Source organism: Anomaloglossus baeobatrachus, chromosome 5, assembly GCF_048569485.1.
Source record: "Anomaloglossus baeobatrachus isolate aAnoBae1 chromosome 5, aAnoBae1.hap1, whole genome shotgun sequence".
Lineage (NCBI taxonomy): Eukaryota > Metazoa > Chordata > Amphibia > Anura > Aromobatidae > Anomaloglossus > Anomaloglossus baeobatrachus.
In genome coordinates this window covers 509,932,338-509,954,916 of record NC_134357.1, presented here as the reverse complement: position 1 = coordinate 509,954,916, position 22,579 = coordinate 509,932,338, and the positions used below count along the sequence as shown (strand labels likewise).

The 22,579-nt window shown below is 46.0% G+C and overlaps 1 protein-coding gene across 1 annotated transcript in view; it reads left to right on the top strand.

Annotated features, from left to right (window-relative positions):
* The window catches only part of LOC142312007 (uncharacterized), a 95,770-nt gene that overhangs the window by 29,207 nt on the left and 43,984 nt on the right, over window positions 1-22,579 (top strand). Inside the window, exons 2-3 of the mRNA XM_075350881.1 lie at window positions 92-182; window positions 6,242-7,271. Coding sequence (XP_075206996.1) covers window positions 6,340-7,271 — 932 coding nt within the window. The 5' untranslated portion in view covers window positions 92-182; window positions 6,242-6,339. The remainder of the gene's footprint in view (window positions 1-91; window positions 183-6,241; window positions 7,272-22,579) is intronic.

Sequence of the window (22,579 nt, the reverse complement as noted above, 5' to 3'; positions counted from 1 at the left end):
CTACTGCTGTCAGTTTTGGTCGTCATGTTCATTTCTGATCTTTTCTGTTCTTCTGAATCATTTCCCGTGACTTTTCTAATATTTGTTTTAGGGTGAAGTTCGGACTCATATTATTACTACGAAGACATATGTGAGGGGTGATCAGCCGTGTAAAGAGGAGATTCTTACGTATGACTATCCAGGTGAGTAGTGACCACTAAATGCAGAGAAGTCACAGATTTTACTCCAAAAGGAGATGTCTCACGGTCACTACAGGCTCCAGCCTTTAATAACTCCACAGGAGTAAAAGCATATCAGGAACACGATCCAAGTTAGGTAGGTGGAAGCACAGGTAGTAGTGCTCATCATATATATGGCAGTTGGTACTAGCGTATCCTTTATTGAAACAAATACATGAGCTATGTTGGGCAGACACCTTCCCAGTTGGCCAACGCTGTTTAGTGTGAGCACAAGCTTTCTCAAGGCCATATAGCAAATGTTCACCCCCCCCCCTTGTGTTAAATAGCAAAAAGTATCATGTTTTACACCTAATTATAATATAAATGAGGCACTTCCACATTGCTATCTAGAGTTAATGAAATGACTATCTCTCAAACAGTACACGTATAAAAGAAAATATATACCACATTATTTCAAAGTTTTGACAGCAAAGTATTTTTTTTTCTCCATTTAAGCCTGGAAGACCAAGTGCATCACATCTACTAATGATTCTTCTCTCCATCTGCAATAATTTTAGGTCTCTGAGAGCCGTCAGCAGGTTGATCTACCCTCATTAATCTTGCAAAGGACAGACATTTTATGACGCTCACGGGCAGGTCTGAAGGCAGTTTTAGGCCCCCTTGACACGTCCATGAAAATCACGCACGTGTTTCACGGACGTATCAAAGGTGCGTTTTCCCCACCGTGTGCCGTGTTTATGGCACTACGTGTGTTCTCCGTGTGTTATCCATGATAACACATGGAGGACGAGAACTTTCAACTCATCTGTCCCTGGCGTCGCTGTCCGTAGTGCTGATCTTCGGTCTCCAGCCCTGCCGACTCCTCGCTGCTGCCGCTTCTGCTGCAGTGAAGTGAATATTAAATGAGCATAATGAGCGGCGGTCGGCAGCAAGTGACAGCAGCGGCAGAGACAGGAGGGCTGGAGAAGGTGAGTAAAGATTTGTTATTTTTTTTCTCTGACACGTGTGTTTCTCCGGCGCGTGTCACACAGGACTGCATCCACACTACATCCGTGTGGTACGTGTGCGGGCCGCGTGACACCCGTGCTGCCAGAGAAAAACGGACATGCATCCATGTGGAGCACACGGGCTCACGTCTGCGCCACACAGAGGCACAGGCCAATGGCTGCACACGTGCGTGCACATAAACCCATTGATTTTAATGGGTTTACATGTGTCCGTGTCTCGTGTACATGCGGGCACAGACCCAGCACGTACCGGAGACACGTGCGTGTGAAGGGGGCCTTAGTCAGATAATTTGGGGTCAGGTACCAGGAGAGCTCATTGTAGATTCGGGGAGTAAACTGAGGTGTAGTCAAGTAACAGTCCAAGTTCAGAATACCAGGAGAGCATGTCGAATACAGGGAGCAAACAGAGGAATAGTTAGGCAACGGTCCAGGGTCAGATAATGATGATCAGAACACAAAAACACAGGCTAACAGCACCACTATAATGGAATGTACGACTGGAAGAGTTCAAGGAGAGATTGCTCAGCTAAGAAGCTGGGCAATCACTGGGAAAATTGAACACCTGAACAACCCAGAATCAGAATGGACGACTATGCTGTCATTCATCTAAGGCCGATGTCCCACTTGCGATTGCCTCACATGTATCTCGCGCCAGTTTCGCGGTGCATCACCCAACACGGACTCACTCTCTGCTCACAGGAGCTGGTCAGCTGCATAGAGATGCATGCAACCGACCCGCTTCTGTGAGCAGAGCGTGAGTCCGTGCCAGGTGATGCACCGCGAAACTCAGTACATGCGGGGCAATCACAAGTGGGACACCGGCCTAACTCACAGCTCAGTATGCCCAGATTCCAGCCAGCATACATTGTCTGACAGTGTCGAGGCCTACTACACGGCAGAATCGTGACACATTTGCTTTCAGCTCCATGACGATCACAAACAGGATTAATTTAGCACATCCTTTTCCAGTCTGAATCGAAAGACCATGTTCCCGAAAACAGAGGTAAACAAGCCTAATAATATTTCCTATATAAAAAGAGAAACATGGACAGAAAATCACAAGAACTGCAAACTAAGTTTTACTTGTGATAAAATCCTTTATCAAAAATTCTTCTCCACCCACTTTAAAATGGAGAAATTGAGAACAAAACGAGCAGTGGCCAGTTATAGTTAACCTATTTTTAACCAATTAACATCCATATTAGTTGTTTCAATGTGTCTTACTTGTACTAAAAAGCCCCTCAAATTTGACAATTATGAAAAAGACTATAGGTGAAATAGCTGCTTTCTCTTTTAAACCAAGATCATCAACCAGTAAATACCAATTACGCTGGCTAATGCGTCTGATGTTTTCTGACACGGGTTTATTTTTTTCATTTTGACGTCAAAGCCTTATCATTAATCTTATTGGTTCTGATCAATAAAATAAACAGTTCCTATCAACCTGTAAGTTGAAAAGGCTTTTTAAGTTGCCAACTCTGAATTCCCCCTTACACATTTTCATGTCATTAGTTCCTTTTACTGGGTCAGAACATCAGCACAACAACTATTAATCCTTTGCAACTGAATTAATTGACTGTAAGGCAATGATGTTTTTTCTATGTTGTGGCTGATTACTATTTTAATGCAGTAATGAGTTTGTAGCAGTTGGTTTTCAATAGCCCCTACCGTAGAATACTGTACAATTTCCCTTTCTGCATAGAAATGTTGTCATCCAAAAAAGTTCCAGCAGTACCATCATATTCAGCTGTAAATTTCATATTCCATGATATATTATTCAGATTTGCATAAATTCCATGATTTTGATACCCTGGTCATTTGATCAGAAAAGAGGTATCATCTACATATCTACTCCAGCATTTTATATATTGTTCAAGATTTTCATGGGGCGAACTGCAAACATCGGTCCTCTGCAGGATTTATGAGGGTAGAGAGACATATCAAATTATTGCAGATAGAGTGTAGGATCACTAGTAGTGATGGGCGAACCCGAACTGTAAAGTTCAGGATCTGTACAAACACATAGTGTTCGTGCACATGATCCCAACACAAGCTTTCCTGGGAAGCTCGTGTTATAGTTCGGGCACAGGGGCAGTAAAAACAAGCACATTATTAAAAAACATTATGATTATACTTACAGGTCCTTCGACACCTCCTGTAGACTCTGTCTCTCGGCCGCTTCTGCTTCTGGGTTCGATCATAAATTCCAGGGGTATTCACTGCACTGCTGTCACTCGGCAGTCTTTGGCTGTTTTTGGCCGTGTTCGTGGTGACGTAAGGGTTCACCCGAGTCCATGGCTCATGAACTCCATTAAACTTTGACTGTCACTATGCGAGTCTCGCATCGGTATAACCTGGCACGGCGTACACTCTCCTGACAGGTGCAGGTCGACTGCATGTATTTCCATGCAGCTGAGGCGCTCCTGTCAGGAGAGTGTCAGGCTGTGCTGGGTGATGCAATGTGACACTCACACGAGTCATTTGCAAGTGGAATCATACCCTCAATGTCAGCTTGTAATTATTTTCTTCACCGCCAAATGGTGTAACATTCCTTGAAGCACCTATGGTGTTAATATACTTACTACACCCCAAGATCAATTAATTGAAGGGTAGAATCTGTAAAATGGGGTCACTTATGTGGGGCTTCTGTGGTTCTGACACCTCAGGGCTCTGCCAATGTGACATGGCACCCGCAAACCATTATAGGAAAATCTGCACTATAATTATGAATCTCCTTCCCATCTGAGCTTTGCCCTATGCCTGAGAAGTATGTGACCACATATGAGAGATAAAAATGCTCTCTATACCCTTAAATGAATTCCTCGAGAGGTGTAGTTACCAAAATAGGGTTACTTCTGGGGTTTTTGCTGTTTTGCCATGTCAGGAGCTCTTCAAATGTGACCTGGCATCCTCTATACCAGCCAAAATGTCCCTCCTTCCCTTCTGAGTCTTGTCATGTTCCCAAACAGTATTTTTGTCCCACATATGGGGCATCGTCCTGCTCAGATGAAATTGCAAAACATATTTTGGGGTCAGTTTTCTCCCATTGCCCTTGTGAAAATAAACATTTGGGGCAAAAACAACATTTTTCAGCCAATTTTGTGCTTCAAAAGTCAAATGGTGCTCCTTCCCTTCCAAACCCTGCCGTGCGCCCAAACAGTAGTTTTCCCACCACATTTGAGCATTGGTGTCCTCAGCACAAATTGCATGACAAATTCTATATCCATCTTTTCCGTTTACTCTTGTGAAAATGAAAAATGTGGGCTAAAGCAATATTTTTGTAGGAAAATGTAAAATGTAAATTTTTCCCTTTCGCATTGCTTTAATTTCTATGAAGTACCTGAAAGGTTAATAGATTTCTTGAATATGGTTTTGAGCACATTAAGGAGTGCATTTTTTGTTAAATGGTGTTAATTTTGTGTATTTTCTGTCACACATGCCCTATAATCACTTCTATTCATTCTACAATGTTTTGGTTTTTTTTAATTCTCTTATTCAGCATGTTTACTACAGTGGAACCTTGGTTTACGAGCATAATCCGTTTTCGGAGTGTGCTTGTAAACTACGTTACTCGTGTAACAAAGTAAAATTTCCCATAGGAAATAATGCAAGTTCAGACAATTCGTTCCACAACTTGTTCAATGTCCCATCCTGGTCCCCTATTGTGCCATTTCACACATGCACAAACATGCACAAACACACGCAAACACACAAAAGCATGCACACACAAATATTATGCTCACCTTACCTTCCGTTCCATCGCCGGCCTCATGGTTTTTGTAGTTAGCCGGTACAGGATGTGTATTGGGTAACCATCGCGACGATAGAGGAACTTCCGCTGCCAGAGCGCTGACGTCAAAGGCAGAGCCTCTTGCTTCTGATTGGCCAGCGCGCTGCCTTTGAGTAGCTCCTGCAAGCGGAAGTTCCTCCATCGGTCGTGATGGTTACCCGATACACATCCTGTATCGGCAAACTACAAGAACCATGAGGCCGGCGATGAAACGGAAGGTAAGGTGAGCATAATATGTGTGTGTGCGTGCTTGTGTGTGTTTGTGCGGACTGCAAGAGAGGGTCAGAGCGCGGTTAAAGTATGGAACCGGACGTGTGTGCGGTGAGTATTTGCTCGTACAGCAAAGCTTGCTCGTAAACTGAGTTACAAATTTACATCAAGCTTTGCTCATATAGCAAAATGCTCGCAAACCGGGTTACCCGTAAACCAAGGTTCCACTGTATATGGTAAAACTGATGTGACAGTATGATGTCTCATATCGGTACGAGTTTGTAGATACTAAACATGTATCATTTTAGTTTTAGCTAAGTGGTGAAAAAAAATCTGAAGTTTGTCCCAAAAAAAAATTGAGGTTTTGTCTCCATTTTCCGAGACCTGTAGCTTTTTCATTTTTTGGGATCTGGGGCTCAGTGACTGCTTATTTTTTGCATTCTGAGCTGGCGTTTTTAATTACACCATTTTTTGTGAAAATGCGATGTTGCGTCGAACAAAACAACGTAATTTTGGCTTTTGGAATTTTTTTTCTTGCTACGCCGTATAATGATCAAATTAATTGACTTTATATTATGATAGAGCAGGCATTTCTGAATGCAGTGATACCAAATATCTGTATTTTTTGTTTTATATTCAACGGGGCAAAAGGGGGTGATTTGAACTTTTTTTTTTTTTTTTTTTTTTACTGATTTTACTACTGTAGTCTATAAACTACACTGTACACTGCAATCTTCTTCTGTCACAGCGATGCTGCAGAGGGTTACAATAGAGAAATTAAAATGTGAAAATGTATATTCTATCAATTGCGCTTTCGTGGTCTACTGTCTTAGTCTGTTACTAATTGAATTGTATTACAATTTGTATGGAAATATTATAAAGTTTATAATAGATTAATATTTATATGTAACTCGGTTATAAATGATTTAGTGACAAAGTGTATAATTAGTGGAGGAAGGTTGAACTAGATAGACATTAGGTTGAAAAAAAGACCTATGTAATAGTTCCAATGCAGTGTTATTTAAAAATGATAACATTTGATTTATTCTTGCCAGAAGACTGTATCAGGAGCTCTGAAGAACTTCAGATATTCTCCGATTTTGCGACAGATACATGTGAAGAAAATGTCGTTATACCAGACACACATCAATCCATGTTCCTTTCTTCTGCTTCCCCAAAGACAAATATACAAAACAAAGGTCACAGAAGAGCAGTTGAACATAAAAGAGCTGCCATAGAGGACGAACCATTTTTATGTTCAGAATGTGGGAAATGTTTTAGTCATCAATCAAAACTTGTTTATCATCAGAGAATTCACACAGGGAAGAAACCATTTGTATGTTCAGAATGTGGAAAATCTTTTAATCGAAAAGCTAAACTTGTTCTACATCAGAGAATTCACACAGGAGACAAGCCATTTTCGTGTTCAGAATGTGGGAAACGCTTTTATACGAAAGCTCTAATTGTTCAACATCAAAGTATTCACACTGGGGAGAAGCCATTTTCGTGTTCAGAATGTGGGAAATCATTTTCTAGGAATGCAAATCTTGTTCGTCATTTGAGAATTCACACTGGGGAGAAGCCATTTTCATGTTCAAAATGTGGGAAATGTTTTACAGGAAAATCACTTCTTATTTCACATGAGATGAGTCATGAACGAAACAAAGCATTTTCTTGCTCCGAATGTGGAAAATGTTTTAAACAAAAATCAGTTTTAAGGATGCATCAGAGACTTCACACAGGAGAAAAGCTATTTTCATGTTCAGAATGTGGGAATCAGTATAGTGTGAAATACAAACTTGTAGCACATCAGAAAATTCACACAGGAGAGAAGCCGTTTTTATGTTCAGAATGTGGGAAATGTTTTAATCGAAAAGAACATCTTGTTAGGCACCAGAAAACTCACACAGGGGAGAGGCCATTTTCATGTTCAGAATGTGGGAAATGTTTTTCTAGCAAATCTGAACTTGTTATACATCAGAGACTTCACACCGGGGAGAAGCCATTTTCGTGTGCAGAATGTGGGAAATGTTTTAATGCGAAAGCAAAACTTGTTAGACATCAAAGAACTCATATAGCGGTGAAGTCATGTTCAGAATGTGGGCAAAGTTTTACAGACAAATCACAATTTGCTATACATCAGCTGAGTCATGAAGGGGAAACAAGGCGTTTTCATGATCCGAATGTGAAAAGCACTTTAAACAAAAATCTGTTTTAATAAGTCTATTTTTATTGAAATTTTCATCAAATCACAATCACATATAAAAGTAACTACGAGAACAAAAATCTGTTTTACTGTTGCATCAGATAATTGGCACAGGTGAGAAGCCATATTAATGTTCAGAATGTGGGAAATGTTTTAAAGTGAAACATCATCTTGTTAAACATCAGAGAACTCACACAGGGAAGAAGCCATACTCACATTTCAAGTGTGGAACATGTATTATAGAGAAAGTCACAGTCATATTAGATGTGCCGCCCACACACCAGCCATCGGGCTGCTCGAATCCGGATCTGCGGTATGGCTCGAGGGGTTCTTCCGGACCCGGGGGTCGCGCAGACACTTCGAATAAAAAGGGGACGTATTTGTACGGGATTTGCTGTAGATATTCTTTGACGCCACCCACGGTGTGTTGCTGCTGTGGGGCACCCGGGGGCGATGTGATGGCAGCTGGATGTTAACCCCTCCGTGGGTAGGAATGGATGCCCCGGGGCCCAGTGTCTCTGTGCTAGGCATGGTGACTGCAGGGGCCGGCGCACCCGGTCAGGCCTGGAATTGTTAGTTTACTCACGATCGGAAGAATCAGACAAGCCCAATAGTAAACCAAGGTGCTGGTGGCCGGCCGCCGTGGTTGGGTGTATCTGGTCCCACACTCGGGCTGGTGGTCAATGTCTCTTTCCTCTGCATTCTGTGTTTGGTGTGTTTGGACTTCCTGGTGTGAAACACGGGAGTCCGCTCCCAGTCCTTTTGTTGGGAACCTTTCCCGCTGACGCTGAGCCTTGGGATCTACCGGGCCCTGGCGGATGCCCTATCCCTCTGGGTGGGTGGTTGTCTGCTTTTGGGACTTTGGTTGCGACAAGACCTAAAATCCTGCCCTCAATTTTTTAATTAGCTAGGCCGTTGGTTCCGGTCCTGGCTTCAGGGTCAAAGTACCCCCTATGTGCACTGTTTCCGGGTCGGTTCTCCGGTGTCGGTACTGGCGGGCTCCAACCCTGTCCCGGTCCACCTCGGATCTCCGGCAGCCGTCTTCCCGTCTCCTGCCTGACACGGACCACCGTCTGCCACCTAGCCAGTACGCCGGGGCTCCAACCCCGACGCCTTTCTTTTCTGTCAATCAGCACTGACACTGGCTTACACTCCAATTTCCCACTCCTCCCCACTTGAACTTCAAAACTTCACTGACTCTCTTCCCGTCCGGGGTTCTCTAGACCCCTAGGTGGGCGTTCTCCATCCACCTGGTCCCGCCCACTGGTGTGTCTGTCCTACCCTGAGGGGGGTGACTAGGATTTTAGGTTAGCTGATGTAACCCTGTGAGGGACGGTGTTATGCGGGGGCCTATGTGTGACCACCTGGTGTGCCAGGGCGTCACATTAGACATCTGGTAATTCATACAGGGCAGACAGATATTAAAATATAGAGAAATCAGGTTGTCAGTTTAAGGCAGGGGTGCACAACCTTTTTTTTTGGTGCAAGGGCCTTATTGTCATACTAAACTAAGTCGGGGACCGCACTAAAAATTAAAGAGGTTTTGCCTTCTGTGACATTTATAGCATATCGAAAGTATATACCATAAATGTATGATAAGTGCAAATTCTACTTATAGGACTCTTACCTGCAAAAATCAGCACTATAATGGAAAGTTCATGCTGGGTTGATTTTTGTTTTTACAAGCATCTAGAAATAGATTCTACCTCTAAATCCACAAAAAAAACATGTTCAAGATTCTTTGAATAAGTTTCCGATTGATTTTAATGGAAAAAGCTCCTTTAGTGCACACAGCATTGTTTTAACGATTTTATTTATGAGGATTTAGAAGTAGATTTTACTGCAAATCCACATAATGTGTGAATAGGCTCTAAAGAGGAAGAGGTCATGAATGCAGATGGCTCTAGATAATGTTTTTTGCTTACTGTCCAATTCAGATCTCCCACAAAATACAGTGTCGCGAGTCTCAGACACAGATATACTTTCTTTTTTTTTTCCCGGAGAGCCAAATGGGATAAGTGACCTCATTTTCCAGATGTATGAGGCATCCAGAGATGTCTACACAGGGCACCATTAGTACCGTATTTTTCGGACTATAAGATGCACCGGACCATAAGACGCACCCTGGTTTTAGAGTAGGAAAATTAAATTTTAAGCAAAACATGTGGTTATGACACACTGTTATGGGCGAGGATCTGCTGCTGACGCTGTTATGGGGGTAATGTCCCCAAATTCTCTATCAAGGTACCCTATCCTGGTAATGATCCTTTTGCCTTGTATATGATGCCCATCCTTGTATATATATATATATGTCCCTCATCCTGGTATAGCCTCCATCCTGCTATATAACACCATCCTGGTATAGCCCCCATCCTCCTATATACCCCCATCCTTCTATATACTGCCATCCTGGTATAGCCCTCATCCTGCTATATACCCCCATCCTGCTATATACTACCATCCTGGTATAGCCCTCATCCTGCTATATACCCCCGTCCTGCTTATATACTGCCATCCTGGTATAGCCCTCATCCTGCTATATACCCCCATCCTGCTATATACTTCCATCCTGGTATAGCCCTCATGCTGCTATATACCCCCATCCTGCTATATACCCCCATCCTGCTATATACTGCCATCCTGGTATAACGCTCATCCTGCTATATAACCACATCCTGCTATATACCCCCATCCTGGTATAGCCCTCATCCTGCTGTATACCCCCAACCTGCTATATACTGCCATCCTGGAATAGCCATCATCCTGCTATATACCCCCATCCTGCTATATACTGCCATCCTGGTATAGCCCTCATCCTGCTATATACCCCCTATCCTGGTTTATGGCCGCATTATGTGGCACACAAAAAAAAAATGTTTATACTCACCTTTCCTCGCTCCACGCAGCATCGCTCCTCCTCCTGTCTTTGCCAGCAGCAGTGCCGCTGACCTGCGTGGAGCAGTCACCGGTCCCTGCAGCATCGCTCGTCCTCCTGTCTGCCTGCCCGCTGAAGTGTGTGGAGAGCGGTGCGCACAGGGATGACGTCATCGATGTGCGCACCTAGTCTCCACACACATCAGCGGGCCGGCAGACAGGAGGATATCGCGATGCTGCAGGGCGGTGAGTATACTTATTTCACTGCGCCCCGCGCTGATGATGATGCGCGGGGAGCAGTGAATAAAGCCGCACGTGATCACTCCAGGGGTGATCACGCGGGCTGGCTGATAATTATGCGCACATTTGGGTGGAAAAAATGTGTCTTCTAGTCCGAAAAATACGGTACTTGCCAGTCCCTGCTTCTCAGCTGCATTCAACTATACTTCTGTGTGCTGTTGCTCACATAAAGTTAAAAGTTAACCAATCAGACAAGATTTTTCTGTCCATACAGTTGGATGCCGAAGATAAAAGCAATGCGCCATTCTGGGCCCTGGGCTGCAGATTGTGCACTCCTGGTCTAAACCCCCAATCCAATGGGTCTTCCCTCATATGTCTTACTCCAGAGGCTTCTCACTATTGATCCACAAATCTCGTCAGTGGGACCCTGTGCGAATTTGGCAAGACATGGAGCGAAGTTTTATCATTGTCCATGCCGAGATTAATACTTAGCCCTTTACAATTCTTTGTATATATGATCCTCAGCTTGCAGGACCTATGTGTTTCAGGAGCCCATTAGCTTTGCTCAGTAATTCCCCTCCTATCTTCTCTGCATGGGTGATTCCAATCAATTTGTGCATCAGGTATTTGCTAGGTTTCATTCACCATTAGACTCGCTTGATGCTATTCCCTGCCAATTTAGACAGTTGCTTAGGGATGTGATATGGATTGACCTCTGGAAACATCCAATCCAATACTTAGAAAGTTCACTTGTTATTCCCTGGTTAGGCATTCACTATCCATAATAGACTATATATTTGGTTCCCCAAATGTGCCTATTTTTGGCTTCTCTGCCTCTGTTGTTATCTAAATCTCATGCAATAAGTCCCCCTCCTTCTATCCCTAAGGCACTACTGGTTGTGTTCTCATTTATATACAATGCTTGGCAAAAGTATTTAATACTTTGTAGTCCACAAAGAGAAATCTGAAAGACAAAAATAGAGAAATAAAAACAAGACACTCCCTCATTCATCAATCTATTAATAAAAATCCCCACAGCTCTGACGTTGTCCTTGACATTCCCACGACATCCAACGATTCTGTAGTACCACCTAAGGAGCCGCATTCTGAAAATGATGCTTCATAGCTGACTCATGGTCCAGTTGCGCTCTGCAAACCCGATGACTGTGACGAGCAGTGATGACATCAGTAACGTTACTGCTCATCACCGTTCTCGATGGGTCTCATGAGAGGGCATTGTGAGATCCGGAATGTCCAACAAATGATTATGTCAGTGACTTAGTGACGTCACTGCTCATCTCATATTTAGGGTCTCACGCTGCCCACTGTGTCACTCTGCAAGAGCGGTGATGAGCAGTAACATTACTGACATCATCACTGCTTGTCACAGATTCAGAGATGTTGTGGGAACACCATGGACTATGTTGGAGCTGCATTTATTTTTTAATAATTGGTGAACAAGGGCCAGTCTTTTTTTTATTTCTTTACCTCTTTTGATGTCTTTCAGGTTCCCATTCATGGAATATGTTGAATTTAGTGGACTACTTCGGAGCTGCATGGCTTTTTTTAAAATAACTTGGTGAATCAGGGCAAGAGATGGGGAGTGTTTTTCATAAAAGAAATATTTTTGTGTATTTTTTTGCTCTTTTAACTTACTGGATTAGTAATGGGGGTGTCTGAAAAAATGCCCTTCCATTACTGACCCCTGTGCTTGGTGCCAGCTGACACTATACAGCTGACATCAACCCAAACATATTACCCAGATTGCCACCGCACCAGGGCAATCAGGAAGAGCTGGAGTATAGCATCAGAAATAAAGAATTTAATGTGATATGCCACTTTTAGAGCAGCTGCAGGCTGTTTGCTTTACCTTGGCTGGTTATCAAAAATAGGGGGGACCAAACATTTTTTTTTAAACCACATGAAAGGCACTAAAGGTTGTAGGCATACAAACCCTGCCGTAATCTAAAGGGTGCTTTACACGCTGCGATGTCGGTATCGATATCGCTAGCGAGCGTACCCACCCCCGTCGGTTGTGCGTCACGGGCAAATCGCTGCCTGTGTCGCACAACCTCGCTTACACCCGTCACACGCACTTACCTGCCTAGCGACGTCGCTGTGACCGGCGAACCGCCTCCTTTCTAAGGGGGGCGGTTTGTTCGGTGCCATAGCGGCGTCACAAAGCGGCCGGCCAATAGAAGCGGAGGTGCGGAGATGAGCGGAACGTAACATCCCACCCACCTCCTTCCTTCATTGCCGGTGGACGCAGGTAAGGAGATGTTCGTCGTTCCTGCGGTGTCACACACAGCGATGTGTGGTGCCGCAGGAACGACAAACAACATCGTACCTGTGGCAGCAGCGATATTAAGGAAAGGAGCAACGTGTTAACGTTCACCGTTTTTAAATGATTTTGCGATCGTTGATCGTCGCTCCTTGGTGTCACACGCTGCGATGTCGCTACCGGCGCCGGATGTGCGTCACTAACGACGTGACCCCGACGATATATCGGTAGCGATGTCGCAGCGTGTAAAGCACTCTTTAGTTCTCCCTCTTACACCAACTCTCCCTGAACTGCTTCTAGAGGACAGTGAGTCAAGCATCAAGTCACCGGGTCCTATACAAGACCCAATGTGGCCATTCCAATCACAGTAATTCAAGTAGCCAACATGGCTATGACATTACCATGATTGGAAGGCAATCCCTGCATGTAAATTGGCTGTCTAACAGCTGTGAAAAAATGCGGGGCAGGGACTCGAGCATGGTGTTCTAACACCAACGATACTCAATTGAGTAACAAGTGAACCCAAGCACCCCAATGCTTGATCGAGTATCGAATAGTGGCGAGCAAGCTCACTCATCACTATTAGGGAAGGTTTCGATAGAATTGTTGGAGCAGAAATGTGTACATCCATGGCAGAAATACAACAAATACAGTTTTTTACAGTTTCTAGTTTTGATCTATTTTGACATTTGTCTTCAGTCTGCTCAGAGCTATTGTATTTCTGATGCTCGGTGCCTTGCATAATGTAATGCTCAGATTTCTAGGGAGGATTTTTCCCAGGATGGGGTCATTTAGCAGGATCTGCAATCTTAATATTATCACGTGTGTGTGACGGACAGTCAGGTTTCTGGCCATCGAAGGTCACAGAATCGGGCTCTGCAGAATGCTGCTTGACTTTCCATTGTTCCTGCTGTCAGTATTCATTCGTATAGGTAGCTTTCCTGCTGGGTTTTCATCTCTCACCATTTTGGACCCAGCAGGAGCTCGACTTCCACCCAGCTGTTGTCAATATTCCCTTGGTGTTTAAATACCCCTTCCTTTCTTTGGACTGTGCTGGTGATATTTTTAGTTCCTACAAGCAGAGGTTGCAAGCAAGTGGTTTGTACTCCTCTGAGGTATCATTGCTGAAAGCTCTGCTGAACCTCTACCTGAGTCATCTAAAGAAAAGTAGTTCATGCTTTTCTCCCTGTGTATCCCTCTTGTGTCTTCTATAGTGGGGTTGATGTAGAGCTTATCCCATCCGTTCCCTAATTAGAGCCCAGCACTAGGGATATCTAGGGTCCGTTATCCTGCTTGGCGCATAGGTGCAGAACCTATCTAGAGTGGTGAGGGACCCCAAGGATCAGCAGTAGGTTCAGTCAGGGGTCACCATCTTCCCTCTCCCTAGACGACACAGGGTTTTCCTTCCTTTTCGCCGTGCGCTTGGTACTTCCCTGTACCTAGTGTGACAGATATTTCTCAAATCTTTCCATTTTCCAAATAAAATGTAGTTATGAAATTAAATTCAAAGTCTTTTTGGTGGTGTTTGTGTAGTGCCCCTGAGACTGGTCGCTACAGGGTATATCATTATATCCTTCCCTGGCAGGTCAAGATGCTAATCTAGTAAGTGCTACACACACCTCACACCACCATACAGCAGGGAGAAGCAGTCACTAGGAAAGGTTTAACAATGTTTCTACAGACACAGGAAGTGACTCAGCCAGTTCTTAGCAGACCCAGGTTGCCATAGCAACTTCCAAAGTGGGGGCATGAGCAGTTAGGAGAAGAAAACTTTCACTTTATGTCAGAATGAGCTTGGACACGAGACAGAGCAGACGCACAGTGGTGCAACTCCTTGAAGGGGAGGCTGTCAGGCCTTCAGGGAAACAGAAAAGAGCTGTCTGGATGTAACACCGAACAGATAGCTCCACCAAGCTGGGGGCCAGTAACATCTAGAGCAATGCCTGTAATTGTGGACTAAAAGGGAGCAGTCGCCAGAGAGACGGGACTGGGCACAAGAGAGGTACAGAGCCCTAGTTCGGGTGGCCGAGGTGCGGCAGCAGAGAGGGAGCCTGAGAGAGGGGGATAGAGGTCTGACCCATGAGAGGCCCAGGCTGCCGGCCATGCGGACCGAGACCGGGGAAGAGTACAGAGTTGTGCATGGAGGAGAAAGGCCACAGATTACCAAACCAGATCCAGCCTCTGACCTGCCCGTGAAGCGACCGGAGTCTCTGATGGCGAAGACCAGCACCCGGGGTGCGATACCACCTGGGCCAGTAAATAAAGTGACTGGAACCCGCACCTGGTGACTCTGTGAGTAACTGCTGCCACCCTGCGCTCCGGCGCTCTCATGGACTGCTGCCCCCGTTCTCACCAACCTCCCAGGGTACTCCGCTCCGCCCGTGGGGAGCGATACCATCCCGGCTGCACATAACATCTGCCCCGGAGAGAGACTGTGCAGCGGCGGCCAGTTTCTGGCCGCATACCGCGGGTGGCGCTGCAAAGCATCCCCATTCCTCATCCAGTACTGCCCCTGGGAGAGAACTAGTCGCAGGAAGGGTCGGCGGCGGAGGAAGCCGAGACCCCAGTCACCGCTGCAACTGGTGACACACTTCCCAGGGGCCCGTCACCCTCCTTCCATCCCCATCTGTATTGAATACTTGTCTGTCTGCTGTTCTTGTTTTACATGTAGCCACCGGGGTCACAGAATCGGATCAGGCCAGTCACCGCTACCCCAAGGAACCACTGGCCCGGTGACGAGTACCCTAAGGCCCCGTGGACGCTACATTTGTTGCAGAGTTTGAGAGAAAAAAGTCTTGATTGGAATTCTTAGTTTCAATAAAAGCATTTTTTTTATCAGGGAGTCTGGAAATCCACGTTCTTTAAATCTATTTCAGAGGAGGTTAGCTTGGAGTTTATAGTCACTGTCAAGAGAACAATTTAATTTTAACCTCTTATATTGGTTATGGGGTATATTATACCATTTGTGGTAATAGTCAGTTTGAAAATGTACATAGCTATTTGCATCCAATCTTCTGAAAGAAGTTTTGGTGAGTATTGATTCACCTGCGTGAAAAATATTAGGTCAAGAAAATCAATGGTAGATTTGTCCATATTGGGAGAGAAGGATAAACCTCAATTGTTAAGAGTTTAGCCAATCTATAAAAAAATGAATGTTCTGAATTATCCCATATGAGGAACAGATCATCTATTTACAATAGGATGTGTAGAAAACACACGTGGAGTTTCATATTCATAAAATTATCATTTTATTGAATACAAAAAACATGCAAAAAGTTTAAAAAATATTATCATATTATAATATAGATAGAGGGCTCTAAAAAGGAGGGGTATCCCCACATGTTAGTGACAACACATAGAAAAGTCACTTCAAACATACAGAATAAGGTGCATGCACCTGAATGTGCAGAAATGCACACCCATGTGCATCACCAGAACATCTATGTAGTGTTTATACACAATTATGTTTTTGATAAATTAGTGTTAATGATGATTTCTTTGAATACCTCCATGAAAAGGTTTGCGTAGGAGGGTGCTACTGTCCAACCCATTGCAATCCCAAGCACCTGATGGTAGCATGAGTCAAGAAATGTGAAATAGTTATTAGTAAGGATGAAGGAAAGTCCTAGTTTGATGATGTTTTTAGGTCAAGTGGTAGTCTAAAGTCATGTATAAGGTCATTATACTGCAAGATCCATGAGGCCGGCGATGGAATGGAAGGTAAGGTGAGCATGATATGTGTACCTTCCGTTCCATCACCGGCCTCATGGTTCTTGTAGTTCGCCGCTACAGGATGTGTATAGGCAACCATTGCGACGATGGTTCCTCCGCTGTCAGCCGCTACTCAAAGGCAGCGTGCTGGCCAATCAGAGGCAAGTGGCTCCTGCCTTTGACGTCAGTGCTCTGGCAGCGGAAGTTCCTCCCTCGTCGTGATGGTCACCCGATACACATCCTGTACCGGCGAACTGCAAGTTCCAGGAGGCCGGCGATGGAACGGAAGGTAAGGTGAGCATAATATGTGTGTGTTTGTGCGTGTGTGGAATAGCTCAATAGGGGACCAGGATGGGACATTTAACAAGTTGTGGAACGAATTGTCTGCATTGCAATGATTTCCTATGGGAAATCTTGCTTTGCTGAACGAGTAACTTGGTTAACAAGCACACTCCCAGAACGGATGGTTCTCGTTAACCAAGGTTCCACTTTAGTAGTTAGGCTGGAGTAGCAGTACTGCCTTGGTTTGTCCACCACTGCACAAAGTGCATAGTATTTACAAAAAATAGCCCTATGAGCTGAGTCATGGTTGACACAGGAATGAAACGGCTTTATATGGGAAGGTGTGGACATTAACAGCAGTGGTCAAAATCAACATTTTGGGGAATTTAGTTTGGCTTGCTCTCATCTGGAGGGATTAGAAATTAGACAAATCCAGTCCTTATTGAATTTAATCAGAGTAAAGGTGGCTTTACACGCTACGAGATCGCTAAAGCGATCTCGTTGGTGCCACGGAATTTGTGACGCACATCCGGCCGCTTTAGTGATGTCGTTGTGTGTGACACCTATGAGCGATTTTGAATCGTCGCAAAAACGTTCAAAATCGCTCATCGGTGACATGCCCCCTCTTCCCAATTATCGTTGCTGTAACGATGTTGTTTGTCATTCCTGTGGCAGCACAAATCGCTATGTGTGACGCCGCTGGAACGACGAACATCTCCTTACCTGCGTACACCGGAATAGGAGGAAAGAATGAGGTGGGCGGCATGTTCCGGCCGCTCATCTCTGCCCCTCCTTTTCTATTGGGCAGCGGTTCAGTGACGCTGCTGTGACGTCGCTCTGACGCTGAACGAACCGCCCCCTTAGAAAGGAGGCGGTTCGCCGGTCACAGCGACGTCGCAGAGCAGGTATGTGTGTGTGACGCTGCCGTAGCGATAATGTTCGCTACGGCAGCGATCACCACATATCGTGCGATGGGGGCGGGTGCTATCACACGCGACATCGCTAGCCGATGCTAGCCATGTCGCAGCTTGTAAAGCGGCCTTTAGTCTGTCTGCATTTTCTGTTGAGAGGCGTGTGCGCCTATCAGTGATGATTGCCCTTGCAGAATTGAAAACACGCTCTGACATCACGCTAGCAGCCAGGCAGGCCAGCACCTCCAAGGCGTATAAGGAGAGGTTGGGCCAAGTGTTCAGCTTGGACACCCAATAATTAAAGGGAACTTAAGTGTCAGAAAGGATGCATGTATGGTCAACAAACACAGCAGCGGGATGGTTAAGCTGATGATAGCCTGATCACTGCTTATGAGCTTGGTGCAGTACTCAAAGTTCTCAAGAACCTTACAATTGCGATCCACACCCACTCGACAGTTGTTATGTGTGTTGGCTGACTCTCAATATAACGGGCATGTTGAAGCTAGTATTCAGCTACTGCCCTCTGCTGCTCACTAATCCTCGCCAACATATGATATGTAGTGTTCCACCGCGTGGGCAGGTTGCACATGAGTCGGTGACTTGGCAAATTGAAGCACTTTTGCAGCACTGTAAGACCAGCAAAAGAGGTAGAGGAATGACGGAATGGGCACTAATATGGTGCACCTTCTCAAGTAGGTACGGAAGGAGAAGGAGGGGAGACAGGAAGTGGCATATGATGAGGCGGAAACGCTGGTAGAAGTTGGGCCCGCTATTCTTGGCGTGGGTACGATGTGTAATATTTCAGTTTGCGACTTTGTCCCAGCCTCCACCAGGGTCACCCAGTCTGATTTGTCAGGTCTCCACAAGGAGAACATTCTTCCCCGTGGTCCCCACTATTGCTTCTCATGAGCCAGATCAGATACCCATACTTTGCACTGATGAGAGGAAATCACCCCGAAACAAATTGGGGTTGTGATTTGGCAAAAATCCTAAGTTATATGAAAAGGCTTGTTAAAGGGCCACTTTTGACTTTCAGGATTGCTACTTCAAAAAGGTGGCGCTAGAAGTTGTCTCCTTCCTCCCTGGAGAGACAATTTGCATAAATATGACCAGTGATGTCATCTGCGCTGATCTCCTGCATCACCGTATAGTGACACTACTCTGATCCTGGCTTATTACTATACAAAAGCCACCAACAGTCCAGACACTGCGTTCATCACACAGGGGGGAAAAGAAAGTGCACAAAGACAGCGCAGGTGAGAAAAGAGAGTGCACAAAAACAGCACAGGTGAGTGAGAGCATGAGGGAGAAGAGAAAGAAAAGAGAGCACAGGAAGAAGAGAGAGCACAGAGAGGAGAGTGAACACGGGGGGAGAAGAGAGAGCACGGAGTGGTGAAAGAGTCAGCATTGGGGAGAAGAGAGAACACGGGGAGAAGAGACAGTACGAGAGAAGAGAGAGCATGGAGAAGAAAAGAGCACACGGAAGAAAAGTGTGAATGGGGATGTGAATGGGGAAATAGAGACCATAGGGAAGAGAGCACTGGGAGAAGTGAGAGCATGGGGGCGGGGAAAAATAGAGCATAGGGAAGAGAGCACGGGGAGAATAAAGAGCACTGGGAGAAGAAAGAGCACAAGGGGTGGGGAAAGAGAGAACGTGTGGGAAAAAGAGAGAACACTAGGAGAATAAAGCATAGGGGTGAGGAAAGAGAGCACGGGAAGAAGAGAGAATACTGGGAGGAAGGGAGAGCACAGAGATAAGAAAGAGCATGGAGGGGAAGATAAAACATGTAGAAGAAGACAGCACAGAGGAGAAGAGCCTGCATGGGGAAAAGAGAGAACATGGGGATAAGAGAGAGTATGGGAAGAGAAGAGAAGAAGGGAATTTTGTTTACTTACCGTAAATTCCTTTTCTTCTAGCTCCAATTGGGAGACCCAGACAATTGGGTGTATAGCTATTGCCTCTGGAGGCCACACAAAGTATTACACTTAAAAGTGTAAGGCCCCTCCCCTTCTGGCTATACACCCCCAGTGGGATCACTGGCTCACCAGTTTTAGTGCCAAAGCAAGAAGGAGGAAAGCCAATAACTGGTTTAAAGACCAATTCAATCCGAGGAAACATCGGAGAACTGAACCATACCACATGAACAACATGTGTACCCGAAAAAACAGAAAAACCCCGAGAAAACAGGGCGGGTGCTGGGTCTCCCAATTGGAGCTAGAAGAAAAGGAATTTACGGTAAGTAAACAAAATTCCCTTCTTCTTTGTCGCTCCATTGGGAGACCCAGACAATTGGGATGTCCAAAAGCAATCCCTGGGTGGGTAAAAGAATACCTCATGATAGGGCCGTCAAACGGCCCTCTCCTACAGGTGGCCAACCGCCGCCTGAATGACTTATCTACCTAGGCTGGCGTCTGCCGAAGCGTAGGTATGCATCTGATAATGCTTGGTAAAAGTAAGTAGACTCGACCAGGTGGGTGCCTGACACACCTGCTGAGCCGTAGCCTGGTGCCGTAATGCCCAGGATGCACCCACGGCTCTGGTAGAATGGGCCTTCGGCCTTGAGAGAACCAGAAGCCCAGTAGAACTGTAGGTTTCAAGAATTGGTTCCTCGAGCCCCCGAGCAAGGGTGGATCTGGAAGCTTGCGACTGTTTACGCCGACCAGCGACAAGGACAAAGAGTGCATCCGGGTGGCGCAGGAGCGCCATGCGGGAAGTAGAACCTGAGTGCTCTCACCAGAACCAACAGATGCAAATCTTTCTGAAATTGATGGACTGGACGAGGACACAAAGAAGGTGAGGTGATATCCTGATTGATATGAAAATGGGATACCACCTTAGGGAGAAATTCCGGAACCGGACGCAGAACTACCTGTCCTGGTGAAGGACCAGGAAGGGAGTTTGTATGAGAGCGTTGCTAGCTCGGAAACTCTCCTAAGAGACGAGACCGTTACTAGAAGGCCACTTCCCGTGAAAAACGGGAAGGGAGACATCCTTCAAAGGCTCGAAAGGCGGCATCTGGAGAGCAATTAGAACCTTGTTCAGATCTCAGGGCTCTAACGGCCGCTTGTACGGAGTGCTGAGAAGACAAACTCCCCGTAGGAACGTGCGTACCTGAGGAAGTCGTCGTTTCTGAAAAAATACAGATAGCGCTGAGACTTGTCCCTAAAGGGAACTGAGCGACAACCCATTTTCCTACCTAGATTGCAGGAAGGAAGGAAACATAGACGATGCAACCGGCCAGGGAGAAACACCCTGCGCCGAGCACCGAGATAAGAACATCTTCCACGTCCTGTGGTCAATCTTGGCGGACGTTGGTATGTTAGCCTGTCTCATGGTGGCAACCACGTCCTGAGGTAATCCTGACGACACTAGGTTCCAGGACTCAATGCCACACCATCCGGTTGAGGGCCGTAGAATTCAAATGGAAGAATGGCCCTTGAGACAGCCAGTCTGATTGGTCTGGTAGTGCCCCCGGTTAGCCTACCGTGAGGCACCACAGAACCGAGTACCACAACATCCTCGGCCAATTTGTAGCGACGAGGATGGCGCGGCCGCAGTCGGTCTTGATCTAGCGCAGTACTCTGGGCAACAATGCCAGAGGTGGCACCTAAGGTAGCTGGAACTGCGACCAATGCTGAACTAAGGCGTTTGCCGCCAGAGCTCGATGATTGTGAAACCGTGCCATGAAGCTGGCACATTGTTGTTGTGCCGTGACGCCATTAGATCGACGTCCGGCCTCTGTCAGCGGCGCCAGATCTCCTGAAACCCGTCCGGGTGAGGAGACCATACTCTTTCGGCCACACCTCAGCGACTTAGGAAGTCAGCTTCCTAGTTTCCACACTTGGGATGTGAATTGTGGATATGGTGGATGCCGTGTCTTCCACCCACATCAGAACCTGCCGGACTTCCTGGAAGGCTTGCCGGTTGCGCGTTCTTCCTTGGTGGTTGATGTATGCCACCGCTGTGGAGCTGTCCGACTGAAGTCGGATATGCTTGCTTTCCAGCCGCTGTTGGAAGGATTGTAGGGCAAGATACACTGCTCTGTGTTCAAGAACATTGATCTGAAGAGTGGACTCTTGCTGAGTCCACGTACCCTGAGCGCTGTAGTGGAGAAAAACTGCTCCCCACCCTGATAGACTCGCGTCTGGACCTTCTTTTTGACCAAGAGGTGAGAAGAAGCCACCACCGTAGAGATTCCTTGGCCGCCTGAGAAAGAACGACGACTCTGTTGAGGGACGTCGACTCCTCGTCCCATTGGCGGAGAATGTCCCATTGTAGTGGACGCAGTAAAACTGCGCGAAAGGAACTGCCTCCATTGCTACCATCTTACGTAGGAAGTGCATGAGGCGTCTCAATGTGTGCGACTGGTTCTTAAAGAAGAGCTTGCAGCCCGTAGTGAATGCTGTTTGTCTAGCGGCAGCTTCACTATCGCTGAGAGAGTAAGAAACTCTATGCCTAGATATGTTATCGATAGGGTCGGGGTCGGATCTGACTTTAAAAAGTTGATGATCCACCCAAAACTTTAGAGAGTCTCCAGCGCAACGTTCGGGCAGTGTTGGCATGTTTCCTAAGAGAGTGCCTTGACAAGTAGATCGTCTAAATACGGGACCACAGAGTGACCCTGAGAGTGCAGGACTGTGACTACTGCTGCCCTGACCTTGGCGAAGACCAGTTGGACTGTCGCTAGCCGGAAGGTAGAGCTACGAACAGAGGGTGTTCGTCTCCTATAACGAAGCGTAGAAACGCTAGTGCTCTGGATCAATCGGCACGTGTGGATAAGCATCCTTGATGCCTAATGATGCTAGGAAATATCCTTGGGACCTTGAGGCGATGACATGGCGGAGGGATTCCATCCGGAACCGCCTGGTGTCCACGAGCTTGCTGAGC